This window comes from Vanessa cardui, chromosome 28, assembly GCF_905220365.1.
Source record: "Vanessa cardui chromosome 28, ilVanCard2.1, whole genome shotgun sequence".
Lineage (NCBI taxonomy): Eukaryota > Metazoa > Arthropoda > Insecta > Lepidoptera > Nymphalidae > Vanessa > Vanessa cardui.
The window spans coordinates 2,795,380-2,814,091 of record NC_061150.1 but is presented as its reverse complement, the minus strand read 5'-3'; the positions used below and the strand labels follow the sequence as shown (position 1 = coordinate 2,814,091).

General features: G+C 34.6%; 2 protein-coding genes and 1 pseudogene across 2 annotated transcripts; 1 reads left to right on the top strand and 2 right to left on the bottom strand.

Annotated features, from left to right (window-relative positions):
• The first annotated feature begins 338 nt into the window (after positions 1 to 338).
• Positions 339 to 2,422, top strand: LOC124541362 (annotated as a pseudogene).
• Positions 2,423 to 2,930: 508 nt separating this feature from the next.
• On the bottom strand, positions 2,931 to 5,004 carry LOC124541361. The gene is made up of 2 exons (XM_047119215.1): positions 4,483 to 5,004; positions 2,931 to 4,022 (listed from the first exon to the last, which is right to left on the bottom strand). Exons 1-2 carry the CDS (start codon positions 5,002 to 5,004, stop codon positions 2,931 to 2,933), a joined length of 1,614 nt encoding a protein of 537 aa, XP_046975171.1.
• A 73-nt stretch (positions 5,005 to 5,077) lies between these two features.
• On the bottom strand, positions 5,078 to 7,342 carry LOC124541360. The gene has a single exon (XM_047119214.1). It carries the CDS (start codon positions 7,340 to 7,342, stop codon positions 5,078 to 5,080), a length of 2,265 nt encoding a protein of 754 aa, XP_046975170.1.
• Between the last annotated feature and the right edge of the window lie 11,370 nt (positions 7,343 to 18,712).

The window sequence follows — 18,712 nt, the reverse complement described above, 5'->3', positions numbered from 1 at the left end:
TAGATTTGAAATTACATCCATATAACATCCAGCTAGTGCAAGAACTGAAGCCTAATGATTTAAATTTGCGTAAGTCATATGCCGAAACATTGTTACTCGATTCAGTAATTTTGACAACATTTTATTCTCTGACGAAGCCCATTTCCACCTAAATGGTAAACAAACACAATTGCAGTTATTGGAGCAGCGAAAATCCTAAAGCTAAACATGAGAGGCCACTTCACTCTCCTAAGGTAACTGTATGGGCTGCAATTTCAGCAAAAGGAATCATCGGACCTTACTTTTTTGAAGATTCTCGAGGCCGTTCAGTTACTGTTAATTCTGCCGAGTATGTGAAAATGTTACGGGAGTTCTTAGCACCGATGCTACTGGAATTTGCTGGCTATAATCGTGACACGTGGTTTCAACAAGATGGAGCCACGTGTCACACATCGAACGAGTCCTTGCCGGTGGTCAAAGCCATGTTTCCGGAAAAGCTGATATCCAGACGTGGTGACATCCCATGGCCACCCAGTAGTCCAGATCTATCCCCAGCAGACTTCTTTTTATGGGGTTATTTAAAGAGTCGTGTCTACATTGATAAACCGAATACACTGCGTCAACTTAAAGAAAAAATCATCGAAGAGATGTCGGCGATCTCGCGGTCTCTTTGCAGAAGAGTATTTGAAAACTTCAGGACTCGCTTAGATGAGTGCAAAAACCGAAACGATGGTCATTTAGACGAAATAATTTTTAAAAAATAAATTACAACAAATTAGCTTTCTCGTAAATAAACGATTTCTAAAATATGTTAAATGGTTTTTTTATACGATTTTTTCAAATGTAAACTAATTCATGGCCCACCCTGTATTAAAAAAAATGGAGAGCGATCAGCGATACCTTTAAAAAGTACGTAAAGAAACTTAAAGACGAAAAGCGATCTGGAACAGGAGCAAAATCTACCAAAGAATACCATCTGTACAAGCAGTTATGATTTCTTAAAAAAATGTACAAAATGAGACAACAGATAGCATTAATGAAACGGAAATGCAAGCACCACTTGGAAAAGAGAATCAAGCAAGATCTAAAAAATCTCCAAGACGATACCAGCAGAAGGCGCGAAAAAGAAAGGCAAACGAGTTTGAAGATGAAATTATTAACATTATAAAGGAACCGGAAAATAGGTACTTGTCTTTTTTTAAGGGAATTCTACCGTCTCTGGAAAAATTGGATGAGAACAAGACACTTATTTTTCAAAGTCGTGTTCTCCAAACTTTAACAGACTTACTTCAACCGGCATTTTAAGGCTACCCACTCTATAGTCTATATTCCTTCTATCAGCCTAGCAACTACCAGAGCTACACAGGCTATCAAACTCAACATTTTGCAAACCAAACACCACCGACACGCCCACATTTATCACACGAACAATCATCAAACGCAGGGGAAAATCAATTTAATTCACCTAGTGATAATTATTCTACCTATAGCGCTTTATCAACGGAAGAAGAGTTTGATTTTACATAATATTAATTACTATTAACTGCTGATAATCACAAATTAGATTTTTCGCAAAAAAAAAAAACAATTAAAATGTCAATAAAGAAATTTTGTTTTGCCTGGAAAAAGCATGCTAGATTGAAACCTGTAACTGGTATAGACAATTTCGACCAAGGAGTTATCAAAAGATGCATTCATAATTTTCATTTAACAAATAATGAAATCCCAACAGTTACGAAACTTTTGACAAAACTGCGATCGGATATAAATTATCAAGGATCTGAACGGAGTCTTCGACGCATCTTAAAGGATCTAGGCTTTAAATGGAAAGCAACAGAAAATAATAGAAAAGTTCTCATTGAGAAAACCTGCATAAGATTACAGCGAATCAAATATTTAGAAGCAATACAAAAGTACAGACATGAAGGAAGGCCCATAGTTTATACTGACGAATCATGTGTCCACGCATCGCACACAAGTTCCAAGGCATGGACGGACGGTTCAAAAAAAGGTTTAAAAAAAACCGATATCCAAAGGTCAACCAACGGGTACTTATAGTACATGCAGGGTCTGAAGCCGGTTTTATACCAAATGGTTTATTAATGTTTAAATCCGGAGCCATAGCGGGCGACTATCACGACGACATGAATTATGAAAATTATTCCAAATGGTTAACTTCACAATTAATACCAAACCTACCACCGAGATCCATCGTGGTAGTAGACAATGCATCCTACCATAATACACACTATAATTTGGCCCCAAATTCAAATTCCAAGAAAAGCGACATGCAAGCCTGGCTGACTGAAAAAGGAATTTCGTTTGATTCAACAATGTACAAACCGTACTTGTACGAACTAATAAAAACGAACGAAGAAAATTTAAAAAAATTATAATATCGATAGATTATTAGCACAACACAATCATAGTGTCCTTCGCTTGCCGCCCTATCATCCGGTGTTCGACACTATACACTATTACCTGATCCGTAGGGCTCCAATTCAAAACACTTTGCACTGCACATATACTTTATTACTCAACACAAGACACAATATTCATTACATAAAGAAACTAAATACCTTATCATTTGTAAGAAACAAAAAGATAGCGCGATTTAAGTACGTACAGCGCCATCTATTGATGATTATATAAACTACAAATAACATAACGAATTTAAATGAAAACACCTAGAATTTCGACATTCCGCCCATCAAGGACTTGTCCTTCCAATAAACAATAAATAACAAAATTAACAAGAAATATATTAAAACTTATACCAAAATACAAACGTAAGCAATATAATAGACAATAAAAAAAATACAGTTCTTCACTAGTAGAAACAATAACAAACAGATTTGGCTAAGTAACAAAAAAAAAACTTAAGTTCATATTAGGTAACAATAACATGTTGTAACATTAAGAAATATAGGGGCAACCGCCCACCCTCTAAATTATTTTTTCTCATGCGAACAAGATTTAGGTAAAAAACAAAGTTTGCTAACAGGTCTTTTTAGAAAATTATTTTTACATTTGATAGTTACAACTCTTGTAATGTTATCCTTGCCAGTATGCTTCTGTATAATTTTCCCTAATATCCACTTAGCTGGAGGAACATTGTCTTCCTTAACAATGACAATATCATTTATTTCTGGTTCGGTTCTATTTGTGGTCCATTTGTATCTTTGGTTAAGAAGTACTAAATATTCTCTAGACCATCTTTTCCAAAAGTCATTCACCATCTTTTGTATCAGCCGCCATCTTTCAATGCCAGTAATGTGATCATCTGTGTGGTCTCTATCTGGTATTGTGATAAGTGGCTCGCCCACAAGAAAATGCCCTGGAGTTAATGGTAGAAGATCATCAGGATTATCACTGAGTTGAGAAATTGGACGCGAATTTAAGCATGCTTCAATCTGCGCTAGTACCGTGGATAATTCCTCATAAGTCAAAGTGCTGTCACCAACGACTTTTCTCAAATGCGTCTTTACAGAACGCACCCCAGCTTCCCAAATACCACCGAAATTGGGAGAGTGTGGAGGATTAAAGTGCCATTTGGTTCCTTCGTTATTAAGTATTGTAGCTATTTCATTAGGCAACTCAGATTTAGCTGCATTAAACATCTCACTTAGGATTTTATCAGCGCCGACGAAATTGGTGCCATTATCACTGAATAAATCCTGGCACCTGCCGCGTCTGGACACAAATCTTCTAAAGGCAGCTATAAAACCTTTAGCTGACAATTCAGATACTACTTCTAGATGTATCGCACGAGTTACCATGCAGATGAATAGTGCGATGTACCCTTTATAAGACCTTGTTCCTCTACCAGGTGACACTCTTACATTAATTGGACCTGCATAATCAACACCTGTAGATTTAAAGGCTTTACTTGGTTTAAGTCTTACCTCAGGTAACTGTCCCATTAAAGGTGTTTTATTTATTTTCGAATATCTCAAGCACGTAACGCATTCTCTATAGCACTTCTTTACTTGATCTCTGCCTCGTATGATCCAGTATCTCTCACGCAATATATTAAGCATGACCTGAGGACCACCATGCAATGTTTTCTCATGAGCATCCCTAACAATTAACTGGGTATACTGGGTAACTGGGTACTGGCATAATCAATGGATGTCTAGTGCCATAGCGTGCGTTTGCGAACTTAATTCGTCCTCCTACTCTTAAAAGCCCATCTTTATCGAAGAAAGGATGAAGAGTGTGAAGAACACTTTTTTTACGCACGCATCCCCGATTTTTGATTTCCTTAACATCCTCACAAAATCCTATTTCTTGAGCTTGCCTTATGCAAATTAGTAATATGTTCTCTAATTCGTCTGTAGTTATAAATTTTGGAAATTTAATTTTTTCTTCTGCTTGTAATCTAGTTAAGGTTAAAAATCTCTTGCAACGTGATAAAATTCGAAGCATTTTAGACAATGATGAAAATCTAGTCCATAGAAATTTAGTTTCAGATTCTTTTACTGTAGTATAAGCTTTAATAACCCGCTCTTCTTCATGTGTAGAAAAATCTGATTTATCAGATTTAACCCGGGGCCCGTTCCACCAGAGCTGATGACATGATAATTCTGTCGATTGTAGGCCTCTTAATGCGCAGTCAGCTGGATTCATATCCGTCGCTACATGGCCCCACCGATCATATTCAATTATGTTAATGATTTCCGAGACTCTGTTGCTCACAAAAGTCGTCCAGCGATTAGGTAATCCTTTTAACCATGCTAACACAACAGCTGAGTCGGTCCATGCGTATACATCTTTTTTCGGTATGTTCAAAATTTGAGATACCTCGTATATTAGTTTTGCAGCTAAAACTGCACCACAGAGCTCCAATCTTGGAATAGTTACCTCCTTTTCTATTGGAGACACTTTAGTTTTAGCGGTTACTAAGCTCACGTGAACTTTACCTTCAGCGTTTATCGATCGACAATAAACAACCGCCGCATAAGCTGATCTGGATGCATCAGCAAATGCATGCAATTCTCGGTGAGTGTTCTCAGACAGGTGCATCCATCTCGGAATTTTTATGTTTGTTAGGTTAGATAAATTTGATCTAAAACATAACCATTCCTCTAACAGTTCTTCAATCGTCCCATTCTAAATTTGCTCGCCACAATTTTTGAATATAAATTTTGGCTTTTACTATAACAGGCGCTATCCATCCCATGGGGTCGTATAGCCTGGCAATATCAGAAATTACGTTTCTCTTTGTTATAACATCCTTAACGGCTCCTAAGTTAACCGTATATTCAAATTGATCTGTAGTGCGATTCCAGCTTATTCCCAAAACCTTTAAAGTATCATTTGCCTTCATATGAATTGATTGATCCAAATTAGTATTCTCTTTATTTAGATATTGTAAGAAAACCTCACAATTACTACTCCATTTCTGAAGTTGAAATCCAGCCCTCTGCAATAGTTCGTTCATTTCCTTGTACATTAATTTAGCTTCTTCTTCCGATCTACATGTAGTCATGAGATCGTCAACGTAAAAATCTGTCGAAACTTTTTCTGCGGCAATTTTATAATTATGTCCTTCATCTTTAGCAACTTGTTGTAAACTTTTAACTGCGAGATAAGGCACACAAGCTGTACCAAAAGTTAGTGTAAGTAATTTGAAGTGTTGCACTGGTTGATTAGTATGAGCTCTCCAAAGTATACGCTGATATTTTGTATCTTCTTCATGTACTCTAACTTGACGATACATTTTAACGATGTCAGCTACTATAGCAATTGCTCCACATCGCCACCTCATCAACAAATGCCTTAAGTCTTGTTGCAATTTTGGACCAATCATCAGACTATCGTTTAATGAGATATTATTTACTCCCTTTTGAGATCCGTCAAAAACTACTCTCAATTTAGTGGTGTCTTTATCTTCCCTGATTACTGCATGATGGGGAAGATAAACTGCTGTAGAATCTTCAATTTCTAGATGACTGTCTATTGCCTTCATGTGATTCAAAGAAATATATTCTTCAAGAACTTTCTGGTATTCATCATAGTGCTTTTTATTTCTCAATAGTCTTCTTTCGGTTGAATAGAATCTCTTTAAGGCCAACTCTTTAAATTGCCCTTCTTCACAATCCGGCTTTACTTTTTTGAACGGCAGTCTGACCACGTACCGCCCATCGTAATCTCTCGTAGTTGTTGATTGATATAACTCCTCACATTTAATTTCTTCCTTAGTAAGCCTTTTTTTTAAAATATTATTAGGTTCTGTTTCAAGTTCCCAAAATTGTTTCAAAAGATCGTCTTCTCTGATTTGAAGGTGCATATTAATAACTCTTCTTTCTTTTGTACTTGTGTTTTTTGATACTCTTCCTGATAGTATCCATCCAAAAATCGTATTTTGCGCGATCAAATTGCCTCTTGGATACTTGATTAAGCCTTCACTTAAGATTTCACTGTAAGCTTCAGCTCCCAATAACAGATCAATTTTGCTAGATGTTGCGTAGCCCGGATCTGCTAGGAAAAGATCTTCGACTCCTAAGCTATTAGGTGATGTTACATCTCTCGACGGAAGTAACCATGAAAATGATCGCAGTACATATGCATCTACTTGAATTGAATTTTCTGGATTCTGGCGTGATTCTACATGTAGAGAAACCATGTATTTCACTCTCGTTTCACCAGGCCCCAGACCTGACACCCAACCATTCACTGGTGAGCGCTTTAGTCCAAGCAGTTGCGATGTAGCTTCTGTGATGAAGGACGCCTGTGAACCTTGATCTAATAGTGCTCTTATATAGTGTTCACAGCCGTTCCGTGCTCTACTTTTCAAAAGTGCAGTTGCTAATAGAACTTCATTGGGTTGATGATTCTCGTTTGCAAAATTAGATACAATTTTCGTCTCGATTCCCAAAGAAGTTGATTGTTGTGAAAGGTTTTCAGATTCAATATTGTCAGAATTTTGATATAAATTTTCAGTAGTACTTAAAAACCCTTGTATTGTTTCTTTGTTATAGTGCAAAAGTGTGTGATGACGTCTGCCACATTTTTGACAGCTCTTTGACAGTCTACAATTTTTTACTGAATGATTCGGTGCTAAGCAGTTAAAACATAGTCCTTTCGGTTGAACAAAGTCTTGTCTCTCTTTTGGCTGCTTGCTACCGAACTTCTTACATGCGAAAAGATTGTGATTCTCTTCACATAGTGCACAAACGGGATCCTTATATTTTGTTTTATTTTGATCAAGAACTGATGCGTGAAATGATCTTGACTTCTGTGCATTTTGTGTTATTTTAGACTTTATTGGCTCAATCATTTCTAGCGCACGAAATCTAGCTTCTAAAAACTCAGCAAGTTGACTCCATTTTGGTATTTCATTTGAGTCAATATTACTCATTTGTATTTCCCACTGTTTATGTGATTCGGTATCTAATTTAGAAATTACTAGATATACTAAAATCGCATCCCAAGATGTTATGTCAACGCCCAAATTCTTTAACTGTTTAAGGCAGCTTAACGTAGTATCAAGAATAAATTTTACTCCATTAGCCGATTCATGACTCATTTGTTTAATGGAAAATAGTGTCTTTAAAATAGCATTACAATTAAATCTTTTATTATCGTATCTCTTTTTCAAAAGTATCCACGCCTCCTCATAGTTCGCATCAGTAATTGTTAAATTGCGTAGTAAGGTTTCGGGTTCGCCATTCAAACAACCTTTTAAATAATGAAGTTTTTGTACATTCTTTAACTTTTTATTGTTGTGAATTAAACTTTCGAATAAATCATGAAAAGATTGCCATTCGTTATATTTTCCATTAAAGGAGGGTAGTTTAATTAATGGTAAATGAACATCACTCTGCATTGAACACGATCCCGTAGTTGACATAGAAACACTAACATTATCAGCCTCATTTGTAGACTTAACTTGTTCGAGTTTATTTTTTAATAATGACTTGTAGGTAGTGTAAAATTCTTCAAATTGTTCGTAAAAATCTTCAGCAAAATATGAAATTTCCTTTTTTATATCTTTAGTAGCGTTCTTTACAATTTCGCGATGATCGGACTTAAATTCGTTCCATAATGTTTCTACTGACTCCAACCTTGATTTTTTAAAATTTCTTTCTGTCCTTATTAAATTTTCTAACCGATCTTCTTGCACGCGAATTAATGACTGCATCCTTATTTTCAATAGTTTATAAAGTTAGTACACAATAAAGTTCACTATTGTCGTTAATAATTGTTCAAACTGTCTAAAGTATTCACAAATCAAGAATACTTATAAAGTTCAAAAGTTATTCTATAAATAAATTTACAGGCGAAATTTAACTATTTCCTTGAGAGGTAAACTTTTAAAGTCAATGCACACATTAAATTTTACTAAGTCCCTTTAAAGTGATTTTTTTCTAAGTCCGTACAACACTGAATTTAATATGTCTTTTTAAAGCGAAATTTTTACAAGTCCACAAACACGAATTTTAACTAAGTCTTTTTAAACGAAATTTTTACAAGTCCACAAACACGAATTTTAACTAAGTCTTTTTGAAGCGAAATTATTATAAGTCCACGAACACTGAATTTAACTAAGTTATTTTTTACCGCGAATTGCACTATGTCCTTATTTTCACTGATTTTAACTTAGTATCTATTACTTACAGTTTGTTCCCGGGTTTCGGCACCATAATGTTCGACACTATACACTATTACCTGATCCGTAGGGCTCCAATTCAACACAAGACACAATATTCATTACATAAAGAAACTAAATACCTTATCATTTGTAAGAAACAAAAAGATAGCGCGATTTAAGTACGTACAGCGCCATCTATTGATGATTATATAAACTACAAATAACATAACGAATTTAAATGACACCTAGAATTTCGACATCCGGATCTGAACCCCATTGAAATGGCGTGGGCCGCAATCAAAGGTTACGTTAGCAGCAAAAACGTAGCGTGGAACGTCACACGCGTTATGGAACTGGTGAAACAGAAGGTAGATGCGACAGGATCAAGTGAATGGCAAAAGTTATGTTCAAAAGTAAGGTCTATTGAAGACGACTATCGCAAAAGCGACCATGTAGTGGACCAGTTGACAGACCAACTCGTTATTTAAATGGGAGATTCAGATAGCAGCAGTAGTAGCGATTGGGAAGTCTTTGATGATGAAGAACCCGGTCCGAGCACCAGTACCAACCCCAGTACCAGCCCAAGGGCTTCGATTTCATTTGCTGATTTTGAGGGTTCAATCACACCGTTGAGTGATAGTAATTAATTTATTTTCTAATAATATTTCCAGATTTTATTTTTATTTATTTATTTACTGATACAATAATTACTAAATATACAATAATTAACCCGTTGTGTTTTATTACGTACCAACCCTTTAATATATTAAATATTTATTTTAAGCTTTTTAGATAGTATGTGATTTTCGCAACGACTGTACCGGAGGACGCCATGTTAGGTCAAGTTTCGTGCCGGGTAGTATAAGGCGACGTTACTGGTGCGAGACGTGGCGGTGCCCGTGTTCCACCGCGCGCGACCGCTGCCGTATAATAAACATACCGTATAAATGCATAGTCAAGCTATTTTCCACTTCTTTGATTTTGCTGCTGCTGCATGGATTGAATACCGTCAAGACTGTATGAAACTCGGGTGGCAAAATATCTACGGCGGACCAATTGGACCAAGCCCTGCTTTGTGTTAGAGCCCCTCTGTAGATCGCATAACACGACAGCCCCAATTTACGAGAATTCATAGAAAATGATGAGGAAATTACTTCTTCTAGAAAGCGCAGGCTAGTTAGACCTGTGCCACATGTCCCAAAAAGAATGAAAGATGCACAACATTTGCCTATTTGTGCCAAAGGCACTCAATACAATAGGTCGAAGCGTCGTAAGAAGGGTTGTAGCCAACTTACATTTGTGAAATGAAACACACCCTATTATTGAAATGTGCTAATACAAAGCTACTGTACCGACTTTCAATGTTACTAGAATGGGTTTGAATAGGGGAATTCCCATGGGTCCCAGCTCCATCTACAGTAATCACATTTAAAGGGAAAATGCTTCCCACTAAAGCATATTCCTAACATACTTCCCTTCCTGTTGAAACATATAAACTTCCCACAATCCAATGCCTAAACTGCTGCCTTTATGGTCATTTTAAAACTCAGTGTTGAACACAGTCTATGTATTTTAACTGCCCAAAATACCACAACAAGTGAGTCCGGTAATGTAAGTAAAGGTAACGCCACACAGATTGCTCAGGTATTCACTTTCCCACAGATAGGGACTCTCCTGAGTTTTCACGTCAGTAATCCATCAAAGTTGTTGTCTCAGGATAAGCATCTTCAGGGTTCCCCCCTCATTCAGTAAAATGATTAGAGAATTTCTGGCAGAGCAACTCAACACTATGGATAATGAAGCCATTCCTGAAGATGATAATAGAGAAACTATGGCAGTGTGCAACGTAGGCCTGATACTTCAAAAAATAATGATATTTTTCGTGTACATGAAACAATAAAAGAGGAACTTAGTTAATTATTCGTTTAGTACTTTCGAGAAGCGGTTCTTAAACGACGAGTGCTCCATGGTAAAGTCGTATTTTTTATTAAACGAAGCCAGCTGGCAATAACTAATGTCACTTTCTAATATAATGTTGTCATATTTAAAGTAATAGTGATGCGTTGAGTTGTCGTTCAAACAGATGAATGAAGAATGAGTGTAAATAGTTAATCATTTTAACTATAATAGAAAAGAACAATATTTCTATTTTACATTATAATCGTATAAAAGTGCTTTGATATATAAGTTATCTACTAGTAGTATGTAACTACAGTCAGTTTTTGACAGCTTATTACAAAGCGCAGCACGGCGACTAGTTGCAACACCGATCAACGCCGTGCGCGTCGGTCGCCATTTTGTTTGTCATTCTGCTTCTAACCTCTGGTCTGATAGTACGAATGTTTGTTCTGCGCTCACGCTGTTTAGTTATTGTTTTTGATAAGTTTTTCGTTACATTGTGTTTGTGTACATTTTTTGTTATATTGTTATTGCTGTGTTATATATTTATTGTTGTTGTTAAATATTTCTGAGCCAAATTTGAACTCTCAAACTTGGCTCAGAAATATTTATCAGTGATGGCTACCTCGGTACCATCTGAAAGGATTTTTTCCAAATCGGGCCAAATATTAAGTGAGAGGCGCATCTATATTCAACCAAAGCGAATGGATTTTTTTTTTATTTTTAAATATGAACTAGAGATTCCTGCCTTAAAATGTTTCTAATAGTTTTTTGTTACTCAAATGGTGCGTAACAATTGCGACAGGTACAAATTCATTCTAAAAAAAGATTTCCTTTGTTATTTTAGTTTTGTTTTAAAATGTTTTTATTCTATTATTATGTTTGGATACATTCTAAGAAAAAATATTTTATAGATCTTTTAGTTTTGTTTAAAATATTTTTATTCTATTATTATGTTTAATTTCATACTAAGCAAAACTTTTTTTATGTTGATTTATCATTAGACTATTGTTTAAATTTTATTGTCAATACATGATTTTCAATACTTGTTTCATTATAAATAATCGATATAATAATCGATTGTGATGTTATTGAGATATAACATGAGTTCACGGTGAAAAAAATCAAAAGAGTAAATCCAATATCCATTGCAAATTTGGTAGATTCAACTAGATTCCATCAACAATTCACTTTTACCTATGAAATAAAACTAAGTTTAGATTAACTTAAACACAAGTATGTAATGTACACAATAAACATCATATACAGTATACGAATTGCATACGCAATACGAATCGATTCGATGCTCTAACATAACAGCATGGTAAGAGATCAGAAGTAACGAGTACTGATTACTAAAGTAACGAATACATAACGGGTACATTTTCTTTCGTTACTTTTACACCTCTATTACATTTATTATGGAAGTCCCTCTTACAGATAATAGTATATTTCATTATTATAAAATGTACTCATTACCTATTTTGGATCAAGTTAAACGAAACTTTTATAATTATTCCCGAATATCCCTTCCTTATGTTGAAAGGTTCAAAATACTTGCCGGTCGTGTCTCCGTGTCAAGAAATTCTCAGTGATAACCAGTACATATGCACTGAACATAATATCGTACCCTACTCAGCGATAACCTGTATGGAACAGTTGATGCAGTTTCACAGTAATCTAACACAATGTCATCAACGCGTTGTTCTTATAGAAAAAATTAAAACACAACGTCTTTCTGCTTTCTGAAAAACTTCTCTCAACAAATAAAAATTATTATTTTATTATAAAAAATAACTGTATTATCTTTAATTTTGTATTTATATCAAGTTATTAATGTAATATATAAAAAGTATATTAATATACTGAGTGTCGTTCGTTAATGTGCAGTGTTTTCTTGTGTTGTGTTCGTCAGCTGACATTACGCAGGTAACGAACTCAATTTTAAAAAGTTTTCTTGTTCAACTTCTTGTTATCCCTCTAACTTACTATAGAAACCCTATTTCACAATTTATAAGTCAAATATTATAGCAACTGTTTGATCACACTGACGCCGTCTATATTATTTTATCTAATAACTTCTATTTTTATAAAACATGATGACTCGTAGCACCAAGGCGCGTCAGGCCGAGGAACAACTCCAGCTGACGCTCCAGGAACTAAAAGCATCCAGGACTCAGTGTGATCTACTGTTAAAAGAAAGGGATGATAATGAACAAGAATTCTTGCAAATTCTTAATAAAAACAACGCATTAAAATCTGAGCTTTCGCAGTTACATTTACGATATGTAGAAATGGAAGAACAAAATAATAATTTGCAAGAAATAGTCAGTGGGTTTGATAATTGCAGAGATGAGTATGAGAAAGCTCTTATGCTCACCAATGACTTAAAAGCTAAATTACATAAGGCCCAACTATATATATCAGAATTAGAAAACAATAACCTCAACTTGAAGGCCTCTCAAACCCAGTGTCTATATGATGAACTGGTTGGACATAAAGCCACATTAGTGTCCCCGCTCACCAGTAACAAAGACATTTCGACAATTGATTTGACTGGTGATGACATGGGTTCTTCCAGTCTAGTATTAAGTAATAATAAATTCAAGAAATATATTAAAATTAATAGGTATATTAAGAAAACACAAAAATTGATAAAATCTAGAAATAATTGCCTTAATTATGAAAAAATCTGTAAGGAAAGAAATACACTCAAATTAAAAATGATTGAGTATAATAAGAATGTGAAAGATATGAGACAAGGTTATGAGGCTGATGTGACTGCTCTTCAGGCTGAGATATCATATTTAAAAAGCTCCTTAGACACCATATCAAAAAAATATGAACTGTCCCAAAATGAAATTACTGGTCATATCGCAGCCATGAACAATCTACTAGACTTAAGTAAGTATAATTCGGAGCGCTTTGACTCTCTCATAAACCACTATGCTTGTGATTGTCGGGGCGCTTCTGACTCTGGGGATCGTTCTGGGCTGTGCCCTGGTATGGTGCCTCCATCTCAGTCAACAGCTCGTGTCAGCGCCATACCAAGCAAAACACATCATGTTCCTCCCAAAAAATGTACTAAAATTTATAGTGATGGAATGGGAAGAGATATGGGTGTTTTGCTCAATGACATGTGTAGGGGACAATTAGTAACAAATTATTGTATGCCAGGTGCAAGTTACTCACATATAATGAATAGTACTTTGAATTGTACTCATTGTCCTTCTACTACACTAATCATACTAGTTGGGAGAAGGGGAAATGTGAACAAAAAAATTCTTGATTATTATTACACTAAATTATTAAATTTAAATGTAGAAAGAATATTAATGTTCACATTTCCTTATATTAAAGATATGCCACAGGAAAATGCAATTAGGTTTAAATTAAATAATAGGTTACATATAATGACAAATAGTTATTATGTATCAAAAAATGACATCAATAATAAAATTGAATTAATTGATATTAATAATATAATTAATAATAGTTCATGTTTATTGACATGTGATAGGTGTCACCTATCAAATTTTTATAAGAGACAGATAGCAAGCACGCTATCATATTTTATTGTTACAAAATCAACCAACTGTTTGGTTGACCAGACAACTGCTTCTATTGAGCAGTATAATAATACAAGACCATATATTTTGGAATATGTTCCAAGTAATTTAAATTAAACTCTAAGACAATAGAGGTAGTCTCTGGCACCAATAGTATAGTTACCATAGAAGCCAATAAAAAGAAAAGGAAAATAACTAATAATAAAATTGTAAACCTGGTGCACCAAAATATTCAAGGAATGTTAGGGAAGGACCTAGATATTGAATTATTTTTGACCTGTAATGATATTGATATTTTGTGTTTAACTGAACATTGGCTTCTGAATTATCAGGTCATGTTTAACTTTAGTGGGCACCAGTTGGCTAGTTTGTTCAGTAGGAATAAAGCTATTCGCGGTGGCTCTTTAATACTTATGAGTAAACACTTTAAATTTAAGGAACGTAAAGATATTGTGAGCCTTTCTATTGAGCAAACTATAGAAATAGCCTGTGCAGAGCTTGAGCGTGTCATTGTTGTATGCGTATACAGGCCCCCTAGTGGATTATATGAATTGTTTGAAAATGTATTGGAAAATGTTTTATCAAAATTATCTGAATGTAATAAAGAAATTATTGTTTGTGGAGATTTTAATATAAATTTACTGCATAATACAACCACAAGTGTTAGATTCAGATCATTGTTAAATTCATATAATCTGGTAAATCTGTTCTTAGAACCAACTAGAATAACAGATTCCACAGCAACTTGCATAGACAATATATTTGCAACCCATATTCCACAAAATAAAATGATTATTAATAAACTAAATTCAGATCACTGTGGACAACAGGCTTTATTTAATTTTCATATTAATAAAATAAGCAATTGTGAAAAAATAATGTTTGTTCCTTTGACCAGAAGTCGTATTGAGAAGTTTAGAAGTAATATTATGGCCAATCTCCTTCACCTAACTCTTAGTAATAATCCCAACGTTTTGTATAATAACCTATTTAAATTAATTAGAAACAAGTTTAATGCAATATTCACTTCTAAAACAGTTAATACAAAAAACTTTTTGAAATTCAATGATTGGGCTACTATTGGAATTCATAAAAGTAGGCAACGAATGTACGAGCTTTATAATGAAAGGACGTACAATCATAGTGCCACTTTTGCCAACTATGTAAGTAACTATTCAAAATTATTTAGAAAAGTGTGCTTTCTGGCTAAGTCTTTAACTATAAAAAATAGAATTAAGAATGCACATAACAAAATAAAAATGACCTGGAAAGTTATAAATTGTGAAACTGGTAGAAGTGGTAATCGGAGCTCCGAATTAAACTTAAATTATAATAATAAAGTCATAAATAGTGAACGGGAAGTTGCTTCAGTTTTTGAACAATTTTTTGCTAACATACCAGTTTCTACAACTAGGTTACTTATTTCTTCTCCAGCTGTTGCCGAATCATTGATGAAAGAAAATGTACGAGAATGCAAATCAAAATTTAATTTTACCCCTGTAACACCAATATCATAATTTGTGCATTTAAATCATTAGACATTAAGAAAACTGCTGATCTATGGGGTATTTCTGTAAAGGTGATAAACTCAATTATTGATGTGATTGCACCTTATCTTGCAATAATATTCAATGATTGTGTTCAGCGTGGTATATTTCCTGACCTGATGAAACATAGTAAAGTCATTCCAATATTTAAATCTGGTAGCACTTCAGATCCTAATAACTATAGGCCTATCTCAATATTACCTACCCTCAGCAAAATATTTGAAAAAAATATTTTAAATCAATTATTAGCATATTTCAATAGACACAATCTGCTTCACAGAAAACAATTTGGATTCATGAGGGGTCGCTCGACTACCGACGCAGGTATCGAACTTATAAAAAATATCTATGAGGCCTGGGAGGGGTCGCAGGATGCCTTGGGGATTTTCTGCGACTTATCCAAAGCCTTTGATTGTGTTCAGCATGAAACTCTGGTCAGGAAACTATATCACTACGGAATTAGAGAATGTGCACTCGACCTTCTGACTTCCTATCTTAACAATAGAATTCAGAGGGTTGACGTTAAAGGGACAAGGTCTCCTGGGGTCTCAGTTGGTATGGGGGTCCCACAAGGATCAATTCTTGGACCTTTTCTATTCCTCATATACATAAATGACTTGCCCTTTCTTGTTGGGAACAAACATGATATAGTATTGTTTGCTGATGATACCTCTTTGGTTTTTAAAATTAATAGGAAACAGGTTCAGTATGACGATGTAAACAATGCTATGTCCGATATAGTACATTGGTTTAGCGTAAATAATCTTAGACTGAATAATAAAAAAACTAAAATTGTAAAATTTAGCACACCAAATGTGCAAAATGTAAAACCCGATGTACTTATCAATGGGGAATCGATGGATCCAGTTGAAACAACTGAATTTCTTGGCCTTACTCTTGATGCCAAGTTACAGTGGCTCCCCCACATAAACGGATTGGCGGGTAGACTGAGTTCTGCGGCATTTGCGGTCAAAAAAATTAGATTACTTACTGATGTTGATACGGCTCGACTAGTATATTTTAGTTACTTTCATAGTATAATGTCCTACGGTATTATGCTTTGGGGTAACGCAGCCGCTATCCAAACTATATTTGTGCTGCAGAAGAGGGCTATTCGCGCAATCTATAACCTAGGAGCCAAGGAATCATTAAGGCATAGATTTAAAGAAATTAAGATATTGACTGTTGCTTCTCAATACATATTTTGTAATGTTTTGTATGTACGGAAAAATATTAATGTTTTTATGAGAAAATGTGATTCTCATAACATTGGTACAAGGAACAAACACAATCTTGTTACTCCTGTTACTCGACTGCATAGAGTCAGTAACTCTTTTGTGGGGCAATGTATACGCTTCTACAACAGGATCCCAGAAAGCGTTCAAAATGCTTCTGTTGCCAAATTTAAAAAAATTGTTAAGGAACGCTTGTGTGCAAAAGGTTACTATACAATTAGCGAGTTTATGTTTGATAGCACACCTTGGGAATGAAACGATCGCCTCCTGGCTATTTCTAATCATATACTACTATGTACCTTATAAATTTGACAAAAAAAAAATAACAGAAAAAAAAGACCCGCTGAGTTTCTTTCGCCGGTTCTTCTCAGGTCAGGGTGTTGCTTTTTCCGAACCGGTGGTAGTGTTTATTTGACAATCAATAAGTAAGTGTAATGCTTTTATATTGAATAAAGGAATTTGAGTTTGAGTTTGAGTTTGCTGCGCGTTGGATAATATTTTCAAGAGATAAAGAAGTAATGTCCTACAAGTGTGGAAACGATGTAACAAAAACATGTATGATTGGAACTTATCTAGTACAAATTGATCCTGGCTGTGAGGTCATCCTCGGCGATCTCCAGTTATTTTATTTTCAACATATATTGAAAATATTTGAATACAAGATGACACCCATTATTAATCTACCTGAGATAAAGAATAAAAATATATCTATTTCTGCCGAGCCGATCGATATTAAAGGAATCAATTTGGATGATATAAAATATCTTTCTGCGGTTTTCAGGATAAATAGTTTAAGTGAAAGTGAAATAGAATCTGTAATAAAAGTGAATAGTGTCAGTTTAGGGACCCTAATTATATACTTAATATTACTTGTTATGTGCTTAATTTTAATTTCAAAAAGTTAAAAGATAAATTCTTCAGTAAGGGTTGAAACCTTCAGAATCCAGATGCCTCTGACGGTTTCGAACTTAAGGGGGGAGGAGTTATGTCAGCTCAAAGCATGTGTCAATAGAAGTGAATGCTTAATCAGCAGAATGTAAGTCATTGTGTCATTATATGCTTTGGGATCATATGTCTTGGGAAACGATTTTGTAAAAGGGAACAACATTCGACTAGTGCATAAACCTCTTCGGTCGTGTCAATTTTAATTATAATTAAATATTTCAAAACTCAAATATTATATATATCTTTAAAAAAGTATGTCTTGCTCCCGTAAAGTCGTCTGCGTAATCGTAAGTTTTTAAAAATGCATACATAACAAACTGTAAATAAAGTCATTGAATCAATATCAGGGAAAACGAGTGGGAAAAATGAGCTTATAATTTGATTTGGTGACGAACGGGGTTTTAGCCGATAGGAGTCCGGCACTCCTGGGCTTTCCTTTTCCAGGCGTCCATGATGGATTTTCCTCGTTTGTCTTAACGTAGTTTTATCGCAAAAAAAATAAGAGGGAGTAAAGTTTAAAAAAAAAAACTTGGAAGCTGAATGGTAACCTTTAGGACACGTTAAGTATCATTGTGTTATTTGTATTAATAGTATTGTAGTTAGTGAGTAGTTATAGTTGGTTAATATGTTTTTATTTGTTGTTTTTCTTTTCTTTTTTTTTAATTTTTTACACTTCTTATTCTTTTATTATGTATGTTTATTATGTACTGTGTCCTAATAAACATTTCCTTCTTTCTTTTCTTTCTTTCTTTCTGTTCCGGCACTGAAAACGCCGATCAATTTAGGCCTCCTAATGAACCTGATTTAGGTGCGAGTAGCTATATTGTTGTATGTTTGTGTCGTTGTGTTCCCAGGAATAAGAATTACAAAGTTCCAGTCAGTGATAAAATTAAAAAATTGGGTATAATATTCGATAAAACCGTTTCTTGGAATCCACAAATT